The following is a 21,716-nucleotide window of genomic DNA, read 5'->3' as shown; positions in this document are numbered from 1 at the left end:
AAGTTAAAAATATTAAAAATTCACAAGCCAAATAAGCATAAACTAGTATTAAGGTACAAATTCTCTATGTAGAAGCATAATAATGGACTACTGTTAATTCTACTTTAACTTTAACTAATAATGATAAATGAAATCAGATAGTATGCAATTACACCCTAGAAAGAGTGAGAACAGTGTGCATATTATACAAGTGTGTGCACATTATAGCACCATTTTCATGCATTTCTTTCTCAAAATATATCTATGCATCTGTCAAATTAATCAGATTGACAGGCTGTAGCATTTGCCACTCTCTGGGGACGCAGAATGTCCACTGATTAATGAACCATACACACAATGTGTGATTTTAGGCAAGTTAGCCTCTCTGAGGTTTAATTCCTCATATCAAATAGGGTTATCAAGAGTACCTAAAGCATAGATTTGCTCAAACTACTAAGTGAAATAATCCATATTCTGCACCTATCAGAATGTGGGGCACACATACATATGCAATAAGTGTTAGCTACTATTATTATTACTATTATTATTATTAAGTATTAGCTATTGTTATTATCAATATAATATTGTCATTATTAGTCGTTTTCTGTATACCATATAGTCTCTGTTTCCTCTGAGTTAGCCCAGAATCAACTTTTGTTGTATCATGTTTATTGAGGAAATAAGGAAAATACTATCAATGAATTAACTTCATTAAAAAAAATCCTATCTGTGAATTAGGGAATATTGTAGGTACTGTTGCCATTGAAATGAATAAAATTCAGTCTCTAATAAGTAAAGCTTGCTCTTAAAACAAACAAACAAACAAAGAATATGCTTAGGGTTGAAAACCTAAGGGAAAAAAGAGGAAATGGTCAGCACTACCTGGGCAAGTTGGGGACAAGGACTTTGAGAAGAGGAGACACTTCAGAACACCTTGAACACTAGAGAAGTGGCTGAGTGGGGATGGGCATTCCATGTTGAGGGACCAGTTATTTTTATTACTATTTTGAGAATTACTAAGGCTTACAGACATCCTTTCTGTGTTTCCTCTGGTTCGATAGAATAGTATGTTTTTTCTCTGGAGAAGCTGATGATTCCCTCTCTATGCTCCTGGTACCCCAACCACTCACACTCCCCCTTCCCCTGACCTCTGCACAGATGCTGAGGTCTGAGGTTTCTGTAAACCTCCCTCTGTTACTCCTGTCACTGTGCCCTCCATGAGAGCACACAAATACATCGCAGCATCCCCCAGCTGGGCGGCTGAGATCCTGAGACTGAAGGATTTGTCTGCCTTCTGGAAGTTCACAGAGAAGCGATTATTTGTTGCATTCTCTTGCTTATTAGCTTCTTGGCGAATAATGAGAACCATCTCCCTGCTGGGAGGCTGTTTGTACCAGAACAAATAATAATTACTGTCACTAGTATCAAACGTGCAGTCCAGGGTCACAGTCTCTGCCTCATGCACAGACATTTCTGGTTGAGTCTGGGTGACCTTCTGGGCCATGCTGGATCCTGTGGGAAGGAGGAGAGGGTATCACGCCAGATAAGGCAAGCAGACTCACAAGCTGATCCCATTCCCTACCACCTTTCGTCTTCTTGATCAAACTTCAGGCAATATCCATAAACTTCTTTGCCCCCAATAGCCAGCACCAATGAGGAGGTAAGATGCCTGTGTTACTGATCTTTCTTCCTATTTCCCAGTCCTGTTGGATAATAGTAAAAGCAAATACATGTGCCTTTCTTACCAAGATAGGTGGAAACCACGAATACCCACAGCAAACCAGAGCAAACCATGCTGGCGGCTCTCTCTTGCAGGGTGAAAATTCTCCTGCTCTGATCTGAAACCGGGGGATCAGCTGTGCTCAGTGACGTCACTGCTCCAGACCAGGAAATGTATGGCAGGTGGGTGGTTGGTTCTGTCTTGCTTAAAGAAGTGCATCAAAGCTTTTTGTCTTTTGCTTCAGAGAATGAAAGTTTGGTTGTAGTGGCAAAGAAAAGAGATGTCAGAACTGTAATTTATTCTGAGATAACAATCAAGAAGTGAAGGAGCTGGTAAATTGTTTTTGTAAAGATGTAATCTAGGAGGGGAGGATGGGGTGGGTGGGGAAAAGATAAGCAAAGCTAATGTAACGACCTCAGTTTTCTCTGCCAGCTTTCTCTCTCTCTCTCTTTTCTTTTCTTTTTTAAAGTTTGGAAGCCAATATCCTAATGGTCTCTGGGTTGCCATACACAAGTTTTGGTTATATTATTCTTTGACTGATTCTGTATTTTAATTATTTCTCCAAACTTCAAAATAATGATAAAGACAACAGCAATGCTCAGATAGTCTAGAGAAAATTGGAACCAGGATTTTGATACCTAATGCACTGTTATTTGCTTGAAGAGTTTATTTTTTATTTTTTTGTAATTTGAGAGAGAGAGAGAGAGAGAGCATGTGGGGGAGGGGGACAGAGCGAGAGAGAGAATACCAAGCAGGGTCCACACTCATCCTGATGTGGTGCTCCAACCCATGACCTTGGGATCATGACTTGAGCTGAAATAAAGAGTCTGAAGCCCAGCTGACTGAGTCACCCAGGCCCCGCTCTCCCTTTTTAAAGAATATCTGGCTTAGGTGAGGTCAATGAGCTCTAAAATACCAGTGGCAAATGTTCCCATAAGGACTTTTGTGCACATGTATTCATGGCTGCGTAAATGAAGAATCAGAGTAATTGGTATAAAACTTATCTGGGAACAGTCTGTGCTGCCCATTTGACAGTGTTTCATTGGCACACCATTTTTCCTCATGCACACATTCTCCTATGAGGAGACAACGGAGCTAAAATGAAAACTCATACGTATGGAACCACTCATTTGCATTAATTTTCTCTTCCTACCGAGTTTTTGTCGTCCAGTCTTAAAAAAGGCCATCTCTGTGGTCCAGCTTTATGTAAACTTTCCCTCTGCATAACAGAAAGGGGAACAAAAGATAAGTTAAAAGCTGTCTTGCTGTATAGGGCACAGTGGCCTTACGTCTTCCAACCTGTTTATAAGTTCCACTAGGGAAGTGTGGTGAATAGTAGGCATTTTGCCACCGACGCTGCTCTTAACATCAGAAAACTTAAAGCACAGCCTGGTGAATTGCTGTAGTTGGTACAGTCCTTTCTCCTGTTTGTTTCATGACGAAATTTCTACCATGCCTACCATTTTCTGGTTGGGGTCATATGACATTTGCAAAACTGTGATTATTTTACAATTTCTCCCTTTTTCTCTTTAGTTTTTATAGGAAACTCTAGATTGATGGACTGTCTTTTGTCTCCATCTCAGCCCCACTGAAGCTATGAATTCACAAACGAGGCTCTCAGGAGGGAGTGTTTTCTGCCTCTTGCCTGCGTTCACTGCACATGCGATGATGTTTGGGGATCCCTAGCCAGAGCGTCTTTCCCTGATCCTCTGGGCCCCGCCAATCAGAATTTTTTTTTTTCAACGTTTTTTTTTTTTTTTTTTTTTTTTTTTTTTAATTTATTTTTGGGACAGAGAGAGACAGAGCATGAACGGGGGAGGGGCAGAGAGAGAGGGAGACACAGAATCGGAAACAGGCTCCAGGCTCTGAGCCATCAGCCCAGAGCCTGACGCGGGGCTCAAACTCACGGACCGCGAGATCGTGACCTGGCTGAAGTCGGACGCTTAACCGACTGCGCCACCCAGGCGCCCCCAGAATTTTAATATCTTCTATCCATCATCTGGTCAGCCCCTAGCTGCCACAGCTGATCAGGCCATTGAACTCTGAAGATGGAATAAGATAATTCATATGAAAGAATTTTCAAGTGGGCAAATATGGGGGTGGGCAGAAAGCTGAATTTACCTTTTTCCTTTTTCTTTTTTTAAAAGATAGATATTATATCTAGATGATCCTTGCTTTTGTTTTGTTTTGTTTTGTTTTGTTTTTCTTTTAAGTCAGAACAGTCATTAGGTTGGGTTGTTTAGGAAACCTATAGAAGGTGGTGAGCAAATCCAGATTATAGATTATTAAGCAGAAAGGAAGGGTGAAGAGAATAGAGGAAGAAGTTAAAAAACAAAAAGCAGGGGCTCCTGGGTGGTTCAGTCGGTTGAGCCTCCGACTTTGGCTCAGGTCATGATCTCAGTGTCCATGAGTTCAAGCCCTGCGTTGGGCTCTGGGCTGACAGCTCAGAGCCTGGAGCCTGCTTCCAATTCTGTGTCTCCCTCTCTGTCTGCCCCTCCCCCCACTCATGCGCGCGTGCGCGCTCTCTCTCTCTCTCTCTCTGTTAAAAATAAATAAACATAAAAAATATTTTTAAAAAAACATAAAAAAAAAAAACCCCAAAACAAAAAGCGGTGCCCCATGCGGGCAGTCTGAGAGAGTTTACTGTGCTCCCTTGGGATACCAATAGTATCTGGCAACTACCATCACAGGATTCCTCACAGGATTTGACTATAGAAAGTCAAAACTAGGAGAAAACTATGTGGACATCACATGTCTACTCTCACGTTCTCATGGAAGAAGTTTGACAGAGGCAGAATCTAAGGCGCTTCAGCAACTCATGGCCCAAGTGCGAGAAGCTGCTTGAGACATCAGGACACTCCCTTTTGGCTGGGTGGATCTCATGGAAGAACACTGAGGGTCCTGGCCCCAGTCATGTCTGCCATCTCCTGTATAGTATTCTCATGATCTCATTTCCGTATTTGAAAATACAGCGAACAAAAAAACTGGTGAAAAAAATCTTTTTAAAAAGTTTTATTTATATTCTTTATATTCACTGACAATTTTCTTTTGCCAGTGGAGATGATGGGGACTGTTTAATAGCTTCCGACTGGTGGTCCCCATGCAGGGTGTAAGTCCCAGTGCACTTGGGTGCTCTTTGGGGACCGTGAGCTTCCTCTAGCACAGAGTTAGGTGGCTGAGTCTCTCAAGTGCACAGTCTAGATCTGCAGGGAGGCGGGGAGCTGGGACTAACACAGGATCATCCCTTGTGCTCCAAAGCCCTGTTGACCCAGAACAAAAACAAAAGCATCAGATTTATTTTTTAAATTTTTTTTTCAACGTTTTTTATTTATTTTTGGGACAGAGAGAGACAGAGCATGAACGGGGGAGGGGCAGAGAGAGAGGGAGACACAGAATCGGAAACAGGCTCCAGGCTCCGAGCCATCAGCCCAGAGCCCGACGCGGGGCTCGAACTCACGGACCGCGAGATCGTGACCTGGCTGAAGTCGGACGCTTAACCGACTGCGCCACCCAGGCGCCCCAGCATCAGATTTATTTTACACACTTTCCATACTATACCCGTGGATCTGAAATACTGTTCAAGCAATTACAGTAAATATTAAAATTCTTTCCTCCTTGGATCACCAGTTTTAGGAAGGATTTATTTTCTCTTTTTTCATTTGGTGATTAATTTTCTTTTTTTTTTTTTTTTAATTTTTTTTTTTTTTTTCAACGTTTTTTTTTTTTTTTATTTATTTTTGGGACAGAGAGAGACAGAGCATGAACGGGGGAGGGGCAGAGAGAGAGGGAGACACAGAATCGGAAACAGGCTCCAGGCTCCGAGCCATCAGCCCAGAGCCTGACGCGGGGCTCGAACTCACGGACCGCGAGATCGTGACCTGGCTGAAGTCGGACGCTTAACCGACTGCGCCACCCAGGCGCCCCTGGTGATTAATTTTCTGAAAAAGAAAATGTTAAAGAGCGGATTACAAAATTCATTTGTTCTTTGAGTCCCTTCTACAAAAGATAGACACTAGTTCTTGGAAACTTCTGGGTCCTCTGGGTTCCTGATGACATAAATTCTCCCAGCTGGGGGCGCCTGGGTGGCTCAGTCGGTTGAGCATCCGACTTCGGCCCAGGTCATGATCTCGCGGTCCATGGGTTTGAGCCCCACATTGGGCTCTGTGCTGACAGCTCGGAGCCTGGAGCCTGTTTCAGATTCTGTGTCTCCCTCTCTCTCTGACCCTCCCCTGTTCATGCTCTGTCTCTCTCTGTCTCAAAAATAAATAAACATTAAAAAAATAAAATAAAAAAAAATTCTCCCAGCTGAAGCCACCAGATCATAAATGTGGCTTCTAGAAACTCATTTATATTTGGCCTTCCTAAGTCCACGGAAGATTTGATTCTGGAATGTGGAAATCTGACCTAGACTCTTCAGATAAAGAAGGGTTTGTTCCAGAGTTTTCATATGTGTGAGGGACAGGGATGCTGGAATAAGAAAGAGACAGGTTTTTGCAAATAACTGTTGTCAATGAATGCAAGCAGTGCTCTCTTCAGGTCAAAGAAATAATAACAGAGGCAATTCCTATGATTTAGTCCTCTACACAAGAAGAACTTGGTTTTGTCAAGAAATCTGTTCTGGAAGTAACGTGTGTATATAAATTTCAGAATTCTGTTTACACTCAATGAAGAGAACTTGATATTTAGAATGTACCTTATTCTTCCCTTTATCACTGCTTTTAAAAATCCTACCTTTTATCCTGTCTTACCTTTTCAAAGAAAACTTTCCGTGACAAGGTTAGAATGTACCGATTTTTCTGCTTAATATTCTGTCATGAATATATGATGATTATTAAATATGTTTTAAGCATAATCTTTAGCTTTACCGAACACTTCCCATCCGCCTGACACTGTGCCAAGAACATTGAGGAATGTTGAAGAATACAAGGGAAAATTCTGTCCTCCTAGAGACTAGAGTAAGAAGCAAGATCGGTACCTTGAAACAATACCAAATGCTTACAAAGGTAAGTCACGGGGCACTTGGGTGGCTCAGTTGGTTGAGCATCTGACTTGATTTTGGCTCGGGCCATGATCTCAGGATCGTGGGATCAAGCCTGCATTGGTTGGGCTCCATGCTGTGTTTGCAGCCTGCTTGGGATTGATTCTCTCTCTCTCTCTCTCTCTCTCTCTCTCTCTCTCTCTCTCTCAAAAAAAGAAGGTATATCACTGAGAGTCAAATTGTATGGTTCAGATTCAATGTCTAATTGCATGACATTAGAAGAAAAGGAATTCAAGGATTCTCTGTTAGAGATGAATCTTTGGATGAGATAGAGCCTTAAGGTGTGCTTATATAGGACTAATATGATTTAGCCAGCCTGAGATATACATAAAAGTATATTTGGCAAATTTGGGTGAGCAGAACAAGCAGAAAAGAAATTCAAGAGCTTGAAGTGTTTATGGGTCAGTGAGGAGAATAGACTAAAATAGAGCTATGTTTTGGGAGGAAGTAAGAATGAGGTTTAAAAAGTAGAGGGTGAGCAGACATAGGGAAAGGGATAATGATAAAGAGAGTTTAGATTTGGTACGTAAAGTTTCTGTGCAATGAAAAGACGTGATCACACATCTGCAGAGCCTGGAGTTTCATATATGTGACCTGTTTGAATCAGATCAGACAGATCTGTTGAATCACATGGAAGATTTCCAATTAATCACTCAAGTACCCACCTGCTGTTATTAGCAACCAGCCCAGTAAAGTTCACCTCAAACTCTCTTCTTTCTCTATTAAATTTTCAAAGAATGTGTTAATTTTTCTTGTCCCCAAATAGAGCCTGAAGCAAGGACTCAGGTGAAAGTAGTTTATTTAGGAAGCGATCTTAGGCAGCAGGAATGAGAAAATAGGTAGCATAAGATTGGAACTTGATTCTGCCCGGATCTCCTGGTAAGCACACAGGAAGTCCCTCTGGGACCCTCTGCTGGAAGGCAGGGAGCTAGGGCATGCCTTTGTCCTCCCTCCCACTGGTTGGGACTTGCCAGCGGAGGTGGTAATTCTTCTTTCAGGCTGTGCTTACCCACAGCCTGAGTGAGCTCCTGAGGAGTCAGAGAAGGCTCTGGGGTAAGAAATAAAAAAATACACAGTGCATGTGTAATGTTGGATGTTATCAGCTTGAGATGGGTGTGAGTGTCCACAGAATTATCTACCATACCTATTGATAGAATCGGAGCTGGGCATTTGGACATGACCACAAAGCCCATCAGATCTTGATTACAATGCTTTTCTTTGCACTACTCAGGTGGGTGTTTGCCCTGTATTATTTTCACTACGTCACTGAGTCTTCAAGGTTGTGGTGGACTGAATTCCATCTAAAACACTTAATACATGACCTTCAGGCCCCACTTCTTTAACTGGTCCCAAGGCTGTAATTAAAACTCTTTCTCCCCCCGTCCCTACTCTCTAGATTTCCTTGCCATTGGATAGCATTTTACTGGACTTAGATTGCTTGCCTGATAGGGGGACCCAGGCCTTCATTGCTCAGGGGTCTCAGTTCTTGTTTACTTTGTCCTTTTCAAGCCACAACTGCCACTTGCTGTTTTTATTGGGCATGAAATACTCAATGTGAAACACAGATTCCAGACACATTCCTTTTTGCCCCCATTGTGTAATAACAACCCGATGTTTCATGATAATCAGAGTCAATTACCCCTCCTTTCTTTGCCTGCTGGACAATTGGCACAAGGAGTTTGAAATGGCGTAGGCAGCTGTCATAGCTTCAGGTTCAGTGGAACTCTTACTGGATTCTCTGGTGGAAGCATTCTTCTGCAGGGTCCTAGGAACTCTAATCCAGCAGAGCCTAGGGCTGTAGGAAAGGGCAACACAAATTCTGGAAATGAGTTACAGGGAGTGATAGTAGAAGAGTCTAGTCTACTTCTAGCTCTTCATTTCTAAATTTGCATAATTTAGCTAGGAAGCCAGAGCACCATGTATCAGCCATTGGTTTAATGAATACTATCGCTTCCGGGAACATGGCATTCCAACCACTAAGGGTGGTGCCGTTGAGCTGGCTTCTTAACTGAGCTTTTAACAAGCCATTCCATCCTTTTTCTAGGTCATCTGACCTAGGTACCATGGGTCTAGGTCAACTTTTTGGTTCATGGTAGGACCAGTGGATCCTTTCCTTGGTCACTCCTTCAACAGTCACATCCACTGTGTTGTAAAATGGGTACCTTGTTCTGAGAGATTCGGTTTTGGACATGGATGGACAATTAAAAGAACAAGCACCAACCAGCAAAATGGAAAACATTATGAATTTTGGAAGCATGAGCTCCCAGGCAAATTATAAAGATTTGCTGGGCAGAGGACATGCTTAGGAAGTCTGATTTGTCACGTATACTATGCAAAGCGAGAAGGGTTACATGTGACACAATGTATGAAGATACTTCGTAAAACTGGAAAACACTACATATGTTATTATTTTTACTGTTATTTTAAGGATTGTAGCTTACAGATATCCATCTCTCTGTGTTTCTTATATTCGGATAGAAGGAGCTTTTATTCCAAGAGAAGTCAATGATTTTCTATGTTCCTGGTGCCCTAGTCACTCCTCCCACCCCGACCTCTGCACAGATGCTGAGGTCTGAGGTTTCTGTAAACCTCTCTCTGTTGCTCCTGTCACTGTGCCCTCCATGAGAGCACACAAATACATCGCAGCATCCCCCAGCTGGGCGGCTGAGATCCTGAGACTGAAGGATTTGTCTGCCTTCTGGAAGTTCACAGAGAAGCGATTATTTGTTGCATTATCTTGCTTATTAGCTTCTTGGCGAATAATGAGAACCATCTCCCCACTGGGAGGCTGTTTGTACCAGAACAAATAATAATTACTGACACGAGTGTCAAACGTGCAGTCCAGGGTCACGGTCTCTGCCTCGTGCACAGACATTTCTGGTTGAGTCTGGGTGACCTTCTGGGCCATGCTGGATCCTGTGGGAAAGAGGAGAGGGTATCACACCAGACAGATAAGGCAGGCAGACTCACAAGCTGATCCCATCCCCAATCAACTTTTCCTCTTGATCCAAACCCGAGGCAGCACATATCAGCTTTCTGCCTCCCCATAGCTAGGCTCTGAGGCGATGCAGTTCCTGTGCTGTTAATCTCTGGTTCACAGCCCCATTAGATAACACTATGCATGAAGACCTCCACCTTCCTTACCAAGACAGGTGGACACCACGACTGCCCACAGCACACGGGCCAGCAGCATGCTGACAGCCGTTCCCTGCAGGGTGAGAAGAGGCTCTGGCTCTCAGCTGGATGTTCTGTGCTCCACGGCACTTCTGTTTCAGAGCAGGAAATGATCTGACAGGTGGGTGGCTGATTATGTCTCACTGAGGAAAGTTTTCCTAACACTTTCTGGTCTCCCTTTCAGAAAATAGGACTTTGGTTGTATCATTTAAATGAAAATGTGAAAATGTGAAATGTTTTCTGAGTCCTTCTATTCTGGGATGAAAATAAAAGAGACAGGGAGCCGGCAAATTTATTTCTGATATGCCCCAATCTCGGAGAGGAGAGTAGGACCTTGGGTGGTGGCTGGAAGTGGCAGGGTTTCCTTTGAGACAATGACAGACTCTAATTTTTCTTTAAAAAAAATTTTGTTTGACATTTGTTTTATTATTGAGAGAAAGAGAGAGACAGAGCATGAGCATGGGAGGGGCAGAGAGAGGAGGAGACACAGAATCTGAAGGAGGCTCCAGGCTCCTAGCACAGAGCCCAACGCGGGGCTCGAACTCACAAACTATGAGAGCATGACCTGAGCCACCCAGGCACCCCTCTAATTTTTCTTTTTTTTTTTTCAAAAATAAAAATGACAGGGTGCTTAGGTGACTCAGTTGGTTAAGCGTCTGACTTTGGTTCAGGTCATGATCTTACGGTTTGTAGGATTGAGCCCCACAATGGGCTCTGTGCTGACAGCACAGAGCCTGCCACAGAGCCTGCTTCTGATCCTCTGTCCCCCTCTTTCTCTGCCCCTTCCCTGCTTGTGTTCTTTCTCAAAAATAAATAAAACGTTAAAAAAAAACAAAAATAAAAATGACAAAACAAATATGAAAGTATGAACAATTAGCTATGAATGATGAGAATATACCTGTTATATTAATGTATTCAATTTTTTTACATTTCTACAATTTCCTAACATACAGAATGAGATAAAATAGATTTTTTTTGAGAGAGAGTGCACATGCACATGCATACACACATACAGTGGGGGTGGGGGCAGAATAAGAGAGAGAGAGAATCCCAAGCAGGCTCTGCACTGTCTGTGGGATTTGATCTCATGAATGGTGAAATCATGACCTGAGCCAAAATCAAGAGTTGGACACAACCCACTGAACCACGCAGGCACTCCTAACGACAGATGTTTGTAACTGGAAAGAGCACTGACTAGATTCAGAAGCGGAACATGTGTCTAACTATGCTTGTGTTTTCCATGGATTCTTTAAGAAAAAAAAAAAAGGGGGCGCCTGGGTGGCTTGGTCGGTTAAGCGTCCGACTTCGGCCCAGGTCATGATCTCACGGTCCCTGAGTTCGAGCCCCGCGTCGGGCTCTGTGCTGACAGCTCGGAGCCTGGAGCCTGTTTCGGATTCTGTGTCTCCCTCTCTCTCTGCCCCTCCCATGTTCATCCTCTGTCTCTCTCTGTCTCAAAAATAAATAAACATTAAAAAAAAAAAAAAGTCCTTGTTTGTTCTGTATCAGGAAATGCTAAAACAACTATGGCAGGAGTTCTCACTAGCACTGAGTTGCCTCACCCAACTCATAGGAAGAATTGTTTTCCTGACTCTCATTCCGTCTTGAGGAAATGTTGTTGAACAAAGAATGTTTTTAAAAAACATACTATGATTCATTAGAATGTTGCTTTTCCAGACAGGGTGACAGAGATACTTATGTAATTCCGGAGTTAGAGTCCCCAAGCTGGGAGTAAGAATGGGGTCTTGTCGCAGACAAGTTAGTGTCTGAGGAGCATGGGTTCTCTGTGACACAGAAGTAGGTGGTTGAGTCTCTCCACTCAGAGAGATGTGCAGGGAGTCATGACGGTTGGGACCAGCCCTGAATGAGGCTATGAAAATCCCATGTTCCACCAAACCCAGTTTGATGGCAATGGAGGAAGGAGCACCATTATTTCTTCTAGATCATCTCCATCTTTGCCCTATGATTTGAATTCCTGTATCTTGGTTTTGGATCTCTGAAAGTCAGTTCTAATACAAGGATTTGTGTGTAAGCAGTTTATTTCCAGATCATTCCAGGAAACATTGGTAAGAAGTAAATCAGGAGGGGGAAGGAGGCCAATACAGGATGTTGTCAACAAGCCAATTAATACCATTGGCAGTTGGAGCTTAATCTAACTGGTAAATCTGGGAGACAGCATAGCATACCCTTTGGAGTTATTCCAAGTGAGGCATGAAGGAGCTGGAGAATTCATCCGTAAACTCATTGTTCATCACTGAGTGAGGGCTGCTTTGGGGGCATTAACTCTCCAGCACATCTGGCTAGCCCTGCACGCTGGCCACATGTGTTCCCATGGCCTGAAAATAGTCCTCAGAGTTGCTAGGTTTTTCAGCATGTAGAGGTGACTGTCAAGGGGATAGGAACAGAAAACCAATAGCCACTGTACAGCCCATCCCTTGCACTGCTGGTATCCACTCATGCTCTGTGTCAAATCCGCCCGGATCACTAGTTCTTAAAAAAGATTAACAAAAGGATTAGTGAGACAAATTGTAATCACAATAGTTGATTTCATGGCTGTAATTCATATATACCAGCTCTCTCCATCTACCTTCTATACCACTCATTCTTGATCCTCTCCACCTTTGGCTAATACATCTATCGGTCTAAGTTTCTATCTCAGTGAGATAACCAAGATCTTTACCCCTGATTATCAAGGTGTAAGCCCCTGATTATTCTTCCCTTGTCAGGCCATAGTTGTTACAATTGCCTATTTATAGTAATCACTGCCACAAAAGCACTCAAAGTCACCCCAGTAAATCCCCTGAAATTTAGCCGTATTTTCCCAGTGCCCATTAGGTAGCAACTGCCCTATATCCTCATGATAATCACAGTTGATTGCCCCTGCCAGTGTTGTAACCCCCTTCTTGGCCTTCTGGTCTTCTGGCACAAAGACCTCCAAATGACCAAGCGATTTATGTAACATCAGGTTAGGTGAAAAACCTCTGTGTTTCCCTAGTAGCAGTGCCCTCCTTTCCCCTTCAAGGGGAACTGGGACCCCTGGTTCAGAACAGTGTGAGGACAGGATACATCAACATCCAAGTGAGTCACTGAAGGTGAGAGTCGATGGGGAGACAGTCCTGCTTCCACCCCTTGGCTCCACATATTTTATCTAATAGGAAAATAGCATCATAAAGAATAGCTCTCCAACCTCTCAGAGCACTATCCCTAAACTGGTCCTTTCACTGAAACTTTAAGTGATCATTCCAGTGTGGTTTGTCGATAATACTCCAGAAGCGTCAGCATACCCAATGGTCACATGTCCATTGTTACACCTCCTTACTCTCAAGCGGATCTGTTGATGCAAAGGTATATGAAATCCTTTACTCATCATGATAATCAACCAGCCACTCTGAGTCCTCAGTCCATGTTTCTGTGTGTGGCAGTGTGGAGGGAAGGCAAATCATGCCCAGAGTATGCATTAACCCCAACAACCCAATAAGAAAAGATTTCTGCTATCTGCAGGGTGGAAGTGGTCTAACGTAGTCAACTTGGCAACCAGCGGCTGGCTGGTGACCTTGAGGGGTGATTGCATATTAAAGGCTCAGTGTTGTATCTGCTGCTGACAGGTTGGATGTTTGGCAGCAAAGTAGCTAAATCCAATGTAGTGAGAGAAAACCCATGCTTCTAGGCTCATGGAGAACCCCTACTCTGCCACCTTGGCTAATGTGTTCACAAGCCTATGTAAGCACTGAAATGGACTAGAGGGGCACCTGGGTGGCTTAGTTAGCTGAGTGTCTGACTCTTGATTTTAGCTCAGGTCATGATCTCACGGTTCATGGGATTGAGCCCAGAGTCGGGCTCTGTGCTGACAGTGCAGAGCCTGCTTGGGATTCTCTCCCTCTCCCTCTCTTTCTGCCCCTCCCCCGCTCACACTTGTATTCTCTCTCACTTTCTCAAAATAAATAAATATTTAAAAAAAAGAAAAAAGAAATGGACTAGAGACAGGCTGGTGATGTCCTCTGAATGGGTCATCTTTTCCACATGGACATTGAGCTCCTTGTAGTGAATGCTTTGTGGTGGGTATTGATGTGCGACACAATGACCAGAACACTGTGCCTGCACTCACTGCTTCTTGAGTTCATCGTTGCCCCAAATGTGACTCGTCCTCCTCCCACTCACCTGCTCAGGGTTCTGATCCTAGAAAGAGCAGTTGTTTGGGACTTTGAAAGACCTCTGGCTAGTAACTTCCGGTTATACCCCTTGACTCTTCCCTAACCAGCCAGCCTCCACTTTTCAGGAGGAACCAGACTTTCTATCATACTGTGTTATCTTTACACTTCGTCCTTTATAAACTTTATACCATTTTCCCTCAGCTTTTTGTTCTTGATCTTCTAAGCCAGCCTTTTCAGAATGTCAAAATATATTTTCTTTCACTACTGAATTTGATGGTCATGGCTTTTAAGATTTTGTATTTTCAATGTATTTGTAAAAGTCTACAAAAGAGCTCAAGGGCAAGAATTTTATTCTGTTCTCTCTTTGTTCTTTAGTGCTCTCCCCTTTCTGGTATTAAGCCTCAGGATCTTGGACTAGGTTTAATGGAGTAAGGACTTCACACTGAGAAACAAAATACATTAGATGGTATTTGAAAACATTATCCCTCTGCCCAAGATCTTCAAATGAAATATTTGATATCAGGTTATTAAAAGCCCCTCGTGTTTGCTCAAAGTTAAGTTCAGCGCCCTGGAGCCCTTGTAGAAGTTGGTGCAGGGCTGAGCAGGGTTTGGGTGCAAGGCACAGGTGTCTGAGAAGCTCTGTTCTATCCACTGCACACAGGAAGGTGGCTGAGTCATAGAGGAGCGAATCTTTCAAGTGCAGAGAAAAGTGCTGGTCCCCTTTGTTAGACGTGACTGTAAATCTTCCTCTGATCTTCTCTTTCTCATTTGATCGAATATGTATCAGAGTGTGGATGCCTTCCGTGGGATCCTGCCTAAACCATTGGAAGAAATCCAGAGTACTGTCTCTGTAAGTGCAGTTTATTGTGAAGCTCTCGCCTTCCTGGACTGTCAGGGAAGGAGGGCTCTGTTCCACTGGACGCTGTCCATTTGACCCTGTTCAGAGAGAGTGAGAAGACTTTCATACATAAGAAACTGTTTTGTTTTGTTTTGTTTTGTTTTGTTTTAAAGAATTTTCCCTGAGGGACCCCGAGGATCCCTCTGGATTTCATTTCCAGAGCTGCACCCTATCCCTTCCCCTCCCCCTCACGCACAGGTTAGCTTCACACACAGGAGCATCAGCAAGGCTTGTAGGGCAATCTCCATTCCTGCTTCTTCCTGGAGTCTCTGACCATTCAGTTTGGAGGCCTGGAACTGACAATGTTCATGGAGCCTGGTTCACTGTTCTGGATTCTTCTGCCTCTTTTGGTTTGGAAGCTTAGGTGATCTTCATACTGTTTTCACAACCAATCAAAAGCTGACCTGTCACGTCAAACTCATCATTGAATATACTCTTTCCTGCTTCTCCCATCACTCAGTCTAGTTCCCAGCCAATCACTTTTGCCAGTGGAATCACTGCCCGCAGGTGGTCTGAACTTTTTTTGTTATATTTTTTTTTCCTTTTTTCCCCTTTAATACAATGTAACTCATTATGCTAGATCAAAGGATGATAGAACATATAGAGAGGGGGGAAGCAAACAAAATAGAAAAAAAACAAAACATAGTGTTAAAATGTTCTCCAGTAATGACTGTCTGAATCTTCTTAGTGCCTGGAATGCTCTTCCTTCCACTGCTCACCTTTAATGAAAATCTACAAAGTTCATTGCCTATATGACCCCATACTACATTCTGAGGGATATAAATCAAAGGTTGAGAAAAGACCTGATCCTTCTCCTCAGTTGATTAGGGTCTGTCATGGCTTTGTTGTATCTTTCAATCTGAACAGGTTTAAATTAGCCGAAAAAGTCAGAGCTTTTCCAGATTCTCCCTGAAAATATAAAGGAGGGAAATATAATATATATATTTTTAATTTAAAAATGGTTTTATTTTTTGTATTTTATTTTTATTAGAAAGAGAATATGCAAGGGGGAAGGGGCGAGGGAAAGGAGAGAGAACCTAAGCAGGTTCCACACCCAGCCAACCTAAGCAGGTTCCACACCCAGCACAGAGCCTGACATGGGGCTTGATCTGATGAAAACCATGAGATCATGACCTGGGCAGAAATCAAGAGTCAGATGCTCAACTGACTGAGCCATCCAGGCGTCCCCAATATCTTTTCTTTTAATACATTCTCAGATGTGAGAAAGCACCCTGGTATCTGGCTAACTCTGAAAATGGTAGTGCTTTTGCAAAAATCTGAGTGTTTCTTATATTTCAGTCTGGGCACCTGTGCAAAGTCCAGTAATTTCTCCTATTTAGTTTTTACATATTAGTTATCTGAAACCCTGTTTTATGGTCTCCTATATTTACAGAAAGGATTAGGAACTGGAAGAGGAGAGATTAAGGAGGAAAGTTCTCTTCTATCCTTTGCATCCAGTCCTCACTCTGATGATTCTAGATACCGACCTAGAATCGACTTAACCACATTTCCTCAGGTACCTTCCGTGGCCGAAGCCCTGGCCCTGGCACACCAATCCCCATCCTTCCCTCCTTCACTTCTTGCTGTGGGGCTGAGCTAAGTGGCTGAGAGTTGGTGATGAGTAAAGGGCTGTGATCTTCTTTGATGTTCATTGTGGATGTCAGTCTTCCACTCTGCATGTGTGAAATTATGTACAACAGGGAGACTGCTTCTTCTAGTGTTTTTCCTGAAGCTCCATGTCATAGTAACTCAGCTAGGAGTTAGCTCCCTCTTGGATCTGCAGAGTCAGAGGAGAACTATGGTTTACCTTCCCCTGTCCTCTGATTTCTGCTTGAGAAGAAAACAACAGACCACCCGTGGGGTGGTCAGCGGAGAATCTGGCTGCTTGTAAATTGCTACACTTTCTTGGGAACATGATGGTTCTTTTCCTAATCAGAGCACTGTCAAAGGGCATCAAATCTGGAACCACAAAAATACTAGCAAAACTTCTTCGTGTCTTTTTAAAGATTTTCTCTCCACTGATGAGGAATGTTCTCAAAGGTGGGAATTTTAGTCTGGGAAGAATAAAAGGAATTGTTTCAGTTGTTTGGGAGAAGTAGCAATTATACGAGCATTTCCCTTGGAATTTTTTTCTTTCCTTTCACAGGTATGATGATTTCAACCTGCCAGATAGGTGCCAACAGGAATATGTCTGGTTAAAGGTGATTTAACAATTTTCCTGAGCAATGATGGACAGGGGTTGTAGTAGGTCAACAATAAATGTTGAGTGCCTGCTATCAAAAGCTCTTTCAACTTAACCCTGTGGGGATGTTTAATAAAATGTACAAAATAGAATATGCTAATTATGCAGTTGGGGGAGACTGGAAAAACACGTGTAAAGTTAACTAACTCTAGAGGGCACTGGATGATAGGTATTAGCACTTATAACAATATAAGCAAAGTATAGGAATGAAATATTTGCAGTTAAGAATGAATAGCTTTGGGATGCCTAGACGGCTCAGTTGGTTAAGTGGTTAAGCATCTCACTCTTGATTTTGTCTCAGGTCATGTTCTCATGATTTGTGAGTTCGAGACCCACATTGGGCTATGAGCTGACACTGCAGAGCCTGCTTGGGGTTCTCTATCTCACTAGTGCTCTCTCTCTCTCTCGAAATAAATAAATAAACTTAAAAATTAAATTAAATTTAAATATTAAAATATTATTAAATTTTAAATATTTAAATATTTAATATTTAATAAATATTAATAAATATAATATAATAAATATATTTAAATATTTAATATTTAATATTTAATATTTTAAATATTAAAATTAAAAATTTTAAAAGAATGAGTAGCTTAATAACTGGCATAAGAGCTAGCAAGAAAAATCATGTTCATCTCCATTGATATGGAAAAGGCATGTGACAAAATACAAAACCCATTCATGTTAAAAACACTAAAAAAAAAAAAGGAATTACTAACAAATCCCTTAACACAAAAAAACGCATATGCATATGTCACAACCCCAAACCAACACCTACTTATGGGGAAATGCTAGAGACTTCCTTATGAAAGGTAAGGGAAAGACAAAGTCTGCTATCCTCACCACTATTTAACAGCATGTTGGAGCTACCAGCTCATGCAGTCAGCTCAGAGAAAAAGAATTTGAAGCATAAGAATTGGAAAGAAGTAAAACATCATCTGCACGTTTGCAGAAGAAATGATTATATACCAGAATATCTAAAAGAGAAAAAGACAGTTTATAATATAAACAACAGTTTAAGTACAGTATTCATAGCATTCACATGCAACCCCCCCCCCAAAAAAAACAGAGAAAAAAACATGTAGAAGAAATGAGCACATTATTGCATAAAAGTAAAAAGAAAGAGGAAGGAAGGAAAGTTCTTTTTTTTAAAGTTTATTTTGAGAGAGAAAGAGCAGGGGAGGGGCAGAGAAAGAGGGAGAGAGAGAATCCCAAGCAGACTCAGCACTGTCAGCTCAGAGTCTGATGCAGGGCTTGATCCATAAACAGTGAGATCATGACCTGAGCTGAAATCAAGAGCCTGACAGTTAAATGACTGAGTTACCCAGGTGCCCCGAAAGGAAGGAAAATTCTTAAGTGCAAACAGACTAGGCAGACAGGTCAGTTAAATGGAATGGCAAGTTAATAAATCGGCCCAACTGTGTATGGGTATTTAGCACATGACTGACAGCATCTCATATCAGTGTGTGTGGGTGGTGGGGGGAATGACTCCTCAGTATGTTGTAATAACTTGTATCTCTTCTAACTGCTTCTATTAGATTGTGATAGTGTCCCATTTTAGACCAGTGGTCTTCAAACTGGGGTTTATGTGCTCTTGGAGTTGTATGAAGAGTTTCCATGGGTTCTCTAGATAATTCTAGAGGAATCCAACTATATATGATTTTCTTAAAACTTATCTGCTCTAGAACATGCCTGAGATCCAGATGTCATGCTGCTGCTTCTTTCCCATTTCCCTTTCCACTCTACCCTTCCCTTAAAAAAAAAAATAAAAGAAAAAAAGTAGTATACATCTCAACCATCCTGAATCTTAGTATGGTGTATTACTTCAGAGTGCCAAATCTCCAAGGTACCATATAAGGAGATAATTCAATGGCTTCTTCAGAGGGAGAATTCTTAACAGCTAAGCAAGAACTATAACAAGACAGGGCTATACTTCAATTAGATAACAACCTCTAGACAAGATTCTTTGTTTCTATCTATCTATCTATCTATCTATCTATCTATCTATCTATCTATCTATCATCTTAGAATTAGTGTTTAGAAATGAATTGGTTGTTGCAGGGGAAAGGGAAACATTTCCTTTCTTCCCTTCTAGGTGTTTTGGCTGGTCTAATAATTAAAGTGACATAAGACAAATTAACAGAAGAAAAACATTTATTTGTAAGGAGTTCAAAGATATATGAGTCTCAAAGAAGGAGCCAAAACAGGCAGCTTTTCTTTTAGACAAAGAAACAATACATTTGTCAGGAATTGACAAGACAAAGGGGCTTGGGTTTGAAGTAGTAAATTAGTAAAGAAGTAGCAAGTTTGTTTATACAGCCTTCTCAGCCTTAAATTCCCTACCTCTAGTAATAAGGATCGCTTTTACCCTCCAGGAGCAGGAATGGTGGGCTTCACATGGGGAATTTATTTCCTGCTTTCAGGAGGCCAGAGGAGGGTCAGAGTGACCTTCTTGCCCTGGCTGTGTCTTAAGTGACTTTAATTCAAAATAACCAATATGCTACAGTGGCGTAATTTGGGGTGGCCTGACATGAACCCCATTAGTGTCACTGAAACCCAGCATGTAACATCATTATTTGAATTGAAAAACAAAGTCAGACTTCTGACAGGAAATAAATCTTATGTGGCCAGTTTGACAGTGTGGGGTATGAAGAAAGAGAGAATTAAAGACTCCAAGGTGTTTGGCTTTAATATAACTACCTTTCTTTTCTTTTCTTTTCTTTTCTTTTCTTTTCTTTTCTTTTCTTTTCTTTTCTTTTCTTTTCTGTCTTCTCTTCTCTCTTCTCTTCTCTTCTCTTCTCTTCTCTTCTCTTCTCTTCTCTTCTCTCTACTTTTCTTGTTGAGATAGAAAAGAGCAAGGGAATAGCCTATGGGAGGGAATCAGGCATTATGTTTTGGATATGTTAAATATAAGATGCCAATTAGACATCCAGTGTAGATATTATACCAATTACAGTATATATGAGCCTGGCTTTCAACAGAGAAGGCTGGGTTGGACATGTAAATTTGTGAGTCATCAATGGGTAAGTCAGTGGTAATTGAAATCATATTTCTAGATGAGATTGTAGGGGAGGCAGAGCTTTACCTTTTCCTCCAGCTAGGCCTGAAAATTAACTTGAAAGAAAATGGATTAGCAGGGGGAAAACATGTAGATTTTATTTAATAATTTTTACATGTACAGGGAAGCCTTCATAGAAAAATGGGAACCCCAAGAAGTAGCCAGGCCTAAGTATTTATATGCTAAGTTGAACAAAGAGAGACAACTGTGGACAAGTAATAAAACATACGGGTAGATCAAAGGGGAAGAGGGGAGTGACTTTAACAAGGTCTGTTTGCACAGATTTCCTTCAGCACAACCTCCATCTCTGGTGTTATGAATGCTTCTTTTCTGGGTGAGGGAGGGTATCGTTTTTCACCTTCTCTCAGGAAGAAAAAGAGGTGGTGGGAGAGGGGTGGCATGCCAAAAACCCTTTTTGCACCTGCTATTTCCCAAGTGCCTTCTGCTCAAAATAATCAATATGCCAAAGTGGCACATTTTGGGGTGGCATGTCCTGACCTCCTTTAAGATTATTTAAAGAGAATGAATGTAGATAGAGAATATGTTTGAGAACTGAACCCTGCGACAACACAACATGTAGAGGTCAGCGGGAGGGGGCAGGTCTAGGGAAGGAGACAGGGCAGGAGTGGTTTGTGAGGCGGAAGGCAAACCAGGAGGACATGGACAAAGATGGGATTCAGGGAGAAAGTAGCTGTGGTGTCACATTCTTCAAGATTCAATAAGATAAGGAATGGTAATGGATCATTGGGTTTGTTGATGGGAGACTCATTTGGGACCTTAGCGAGAGTAATTTCAATGGAAAGGTAGGAATGAAAATCTGACTAGAGTGGGTTCAAGTATAAAGGGGGTAGGGTGTAGAGATCATTAATTTAGAAAACATTTTAAAGGAGTTTTGTTTTTAAGAAAGACAAGAAACAGAAAATGTGTAAACTGGTTTTACCCATTGAGCCACTAATTCTAGTTCTAGGGTGCTGTCCTAATGAAATGATGAACATTTTAAATTAAAATTTAGATTTAAGGGTGCTCACTTTGGCAGCACATATACTAAAATTGGAACAATACAGAGAAGATTAGCATGGCCCCCGCACAAGGAGGATGCGCAAATTTGTGAAGCATTCCATATTTTTAAAACATAAGAGACTCATAAATATGGAGAACAAACAGAGGGTTAGAGGAGGGGGTGTGGGAGGGGGATGGGCTAAATGGGTAAGAGGCATTAAGGAATCTACTCCTGAAATCATTGTTGCACTATATGCTAACTAATTTGAATGTAAATTAAAAAAAAAAAATTAAAAAAAAAAGAAATATCTGTAAAAAAAAATTAGATTTAAGGGGCACCTGGCTGGCTCAGTCCATGGAGTATGCTACTATTGATCTCGGGGTTGTGAGTTCAAGCCCCACGTTGGGTGTAGAGATTGCTTAAAAAAAGTATTTAAAAAACATTTAGATTTAAGAT

At 41.8% G+C, this 21,716-nt stretch overlaps 1 non-coding gene and 3 gene segments (V, D, J or C); 1 reads left to right on the top strand and 3 right to left on the bottom strand.

The window, feature by feature from the left end:
* Window positions 1-1,102: 1,102 nt before the first annotated feature.
* On the bottom strand, window positions 1,103-3,042 carry LOC131517957 (T cell receptor alpha variable 38-2/delta variable 8-like). The segment is given in 3 exon segments: window positions 1,103-1,491; window positions 1,725-1,903; window positions 2,999-3,042. Coding segments are annotated over 3 exon segments (609 nt in total).
* A 6,228-nt stretch (window positions 3,043-9,270) lies between these two features.
* On the bottom strand, window positions 9,271-10,476 carry LOC131517956 (T cell receptor alpha variable 38-1-like). The segment is given in 3 exon segments: window positions 9,271-9,435; window positions 9,559-9,653; window positions 9,882-10,476. Coding segments are annotated over 3 exon segments (309 nt in total).
* Window positions 10,477-14,453: 3,977 nt separating this feature from the next.
* Window positions 14,454-15,321, bottom strand: LOC131516904 (T cell receptor alpha variable 13-1-like). The segment is given in 2 exon segments: window positions 14,454-14,995; window positions 15,154-15,321. Coding segments are annotated over 2 exon segments (594 nt in total).
* A 5,959-nt stretch (window positions 15,322-21,280) lies between these two features.
* Window positions 21,281-21,387, top strand: LOC131518321 (U6 spliceosomal RNA). The gene has a single exon (XR_009265012.1). It is a non-coding gene; the product is annotated as a U6 spliceosomal RNA (small nuclear RNA).
* Window positions 21,388-21,716: the final 329 nt, after the last annotated feature.

The sequence above is a fragment of the Neofelis nebulosa genome, chromosome 7 (genome assembly GCF_028018385.1).
Source record: "Neofelis nebulosa isolate mNeoNeb1 chromosome 7, mNeoNeb1.pri, whole genome shotgun sequence".
Taxonomy (NCBI): domain Eukaryota; kingdom Metazoa; phylum Chordata; class Mammalia; order Carnivora; family Felidae; genus Neofelis; species Neofelis nebulosa.
This window is presented reverse-complemented; position numbering and strand designations above follow the sequence as displayed.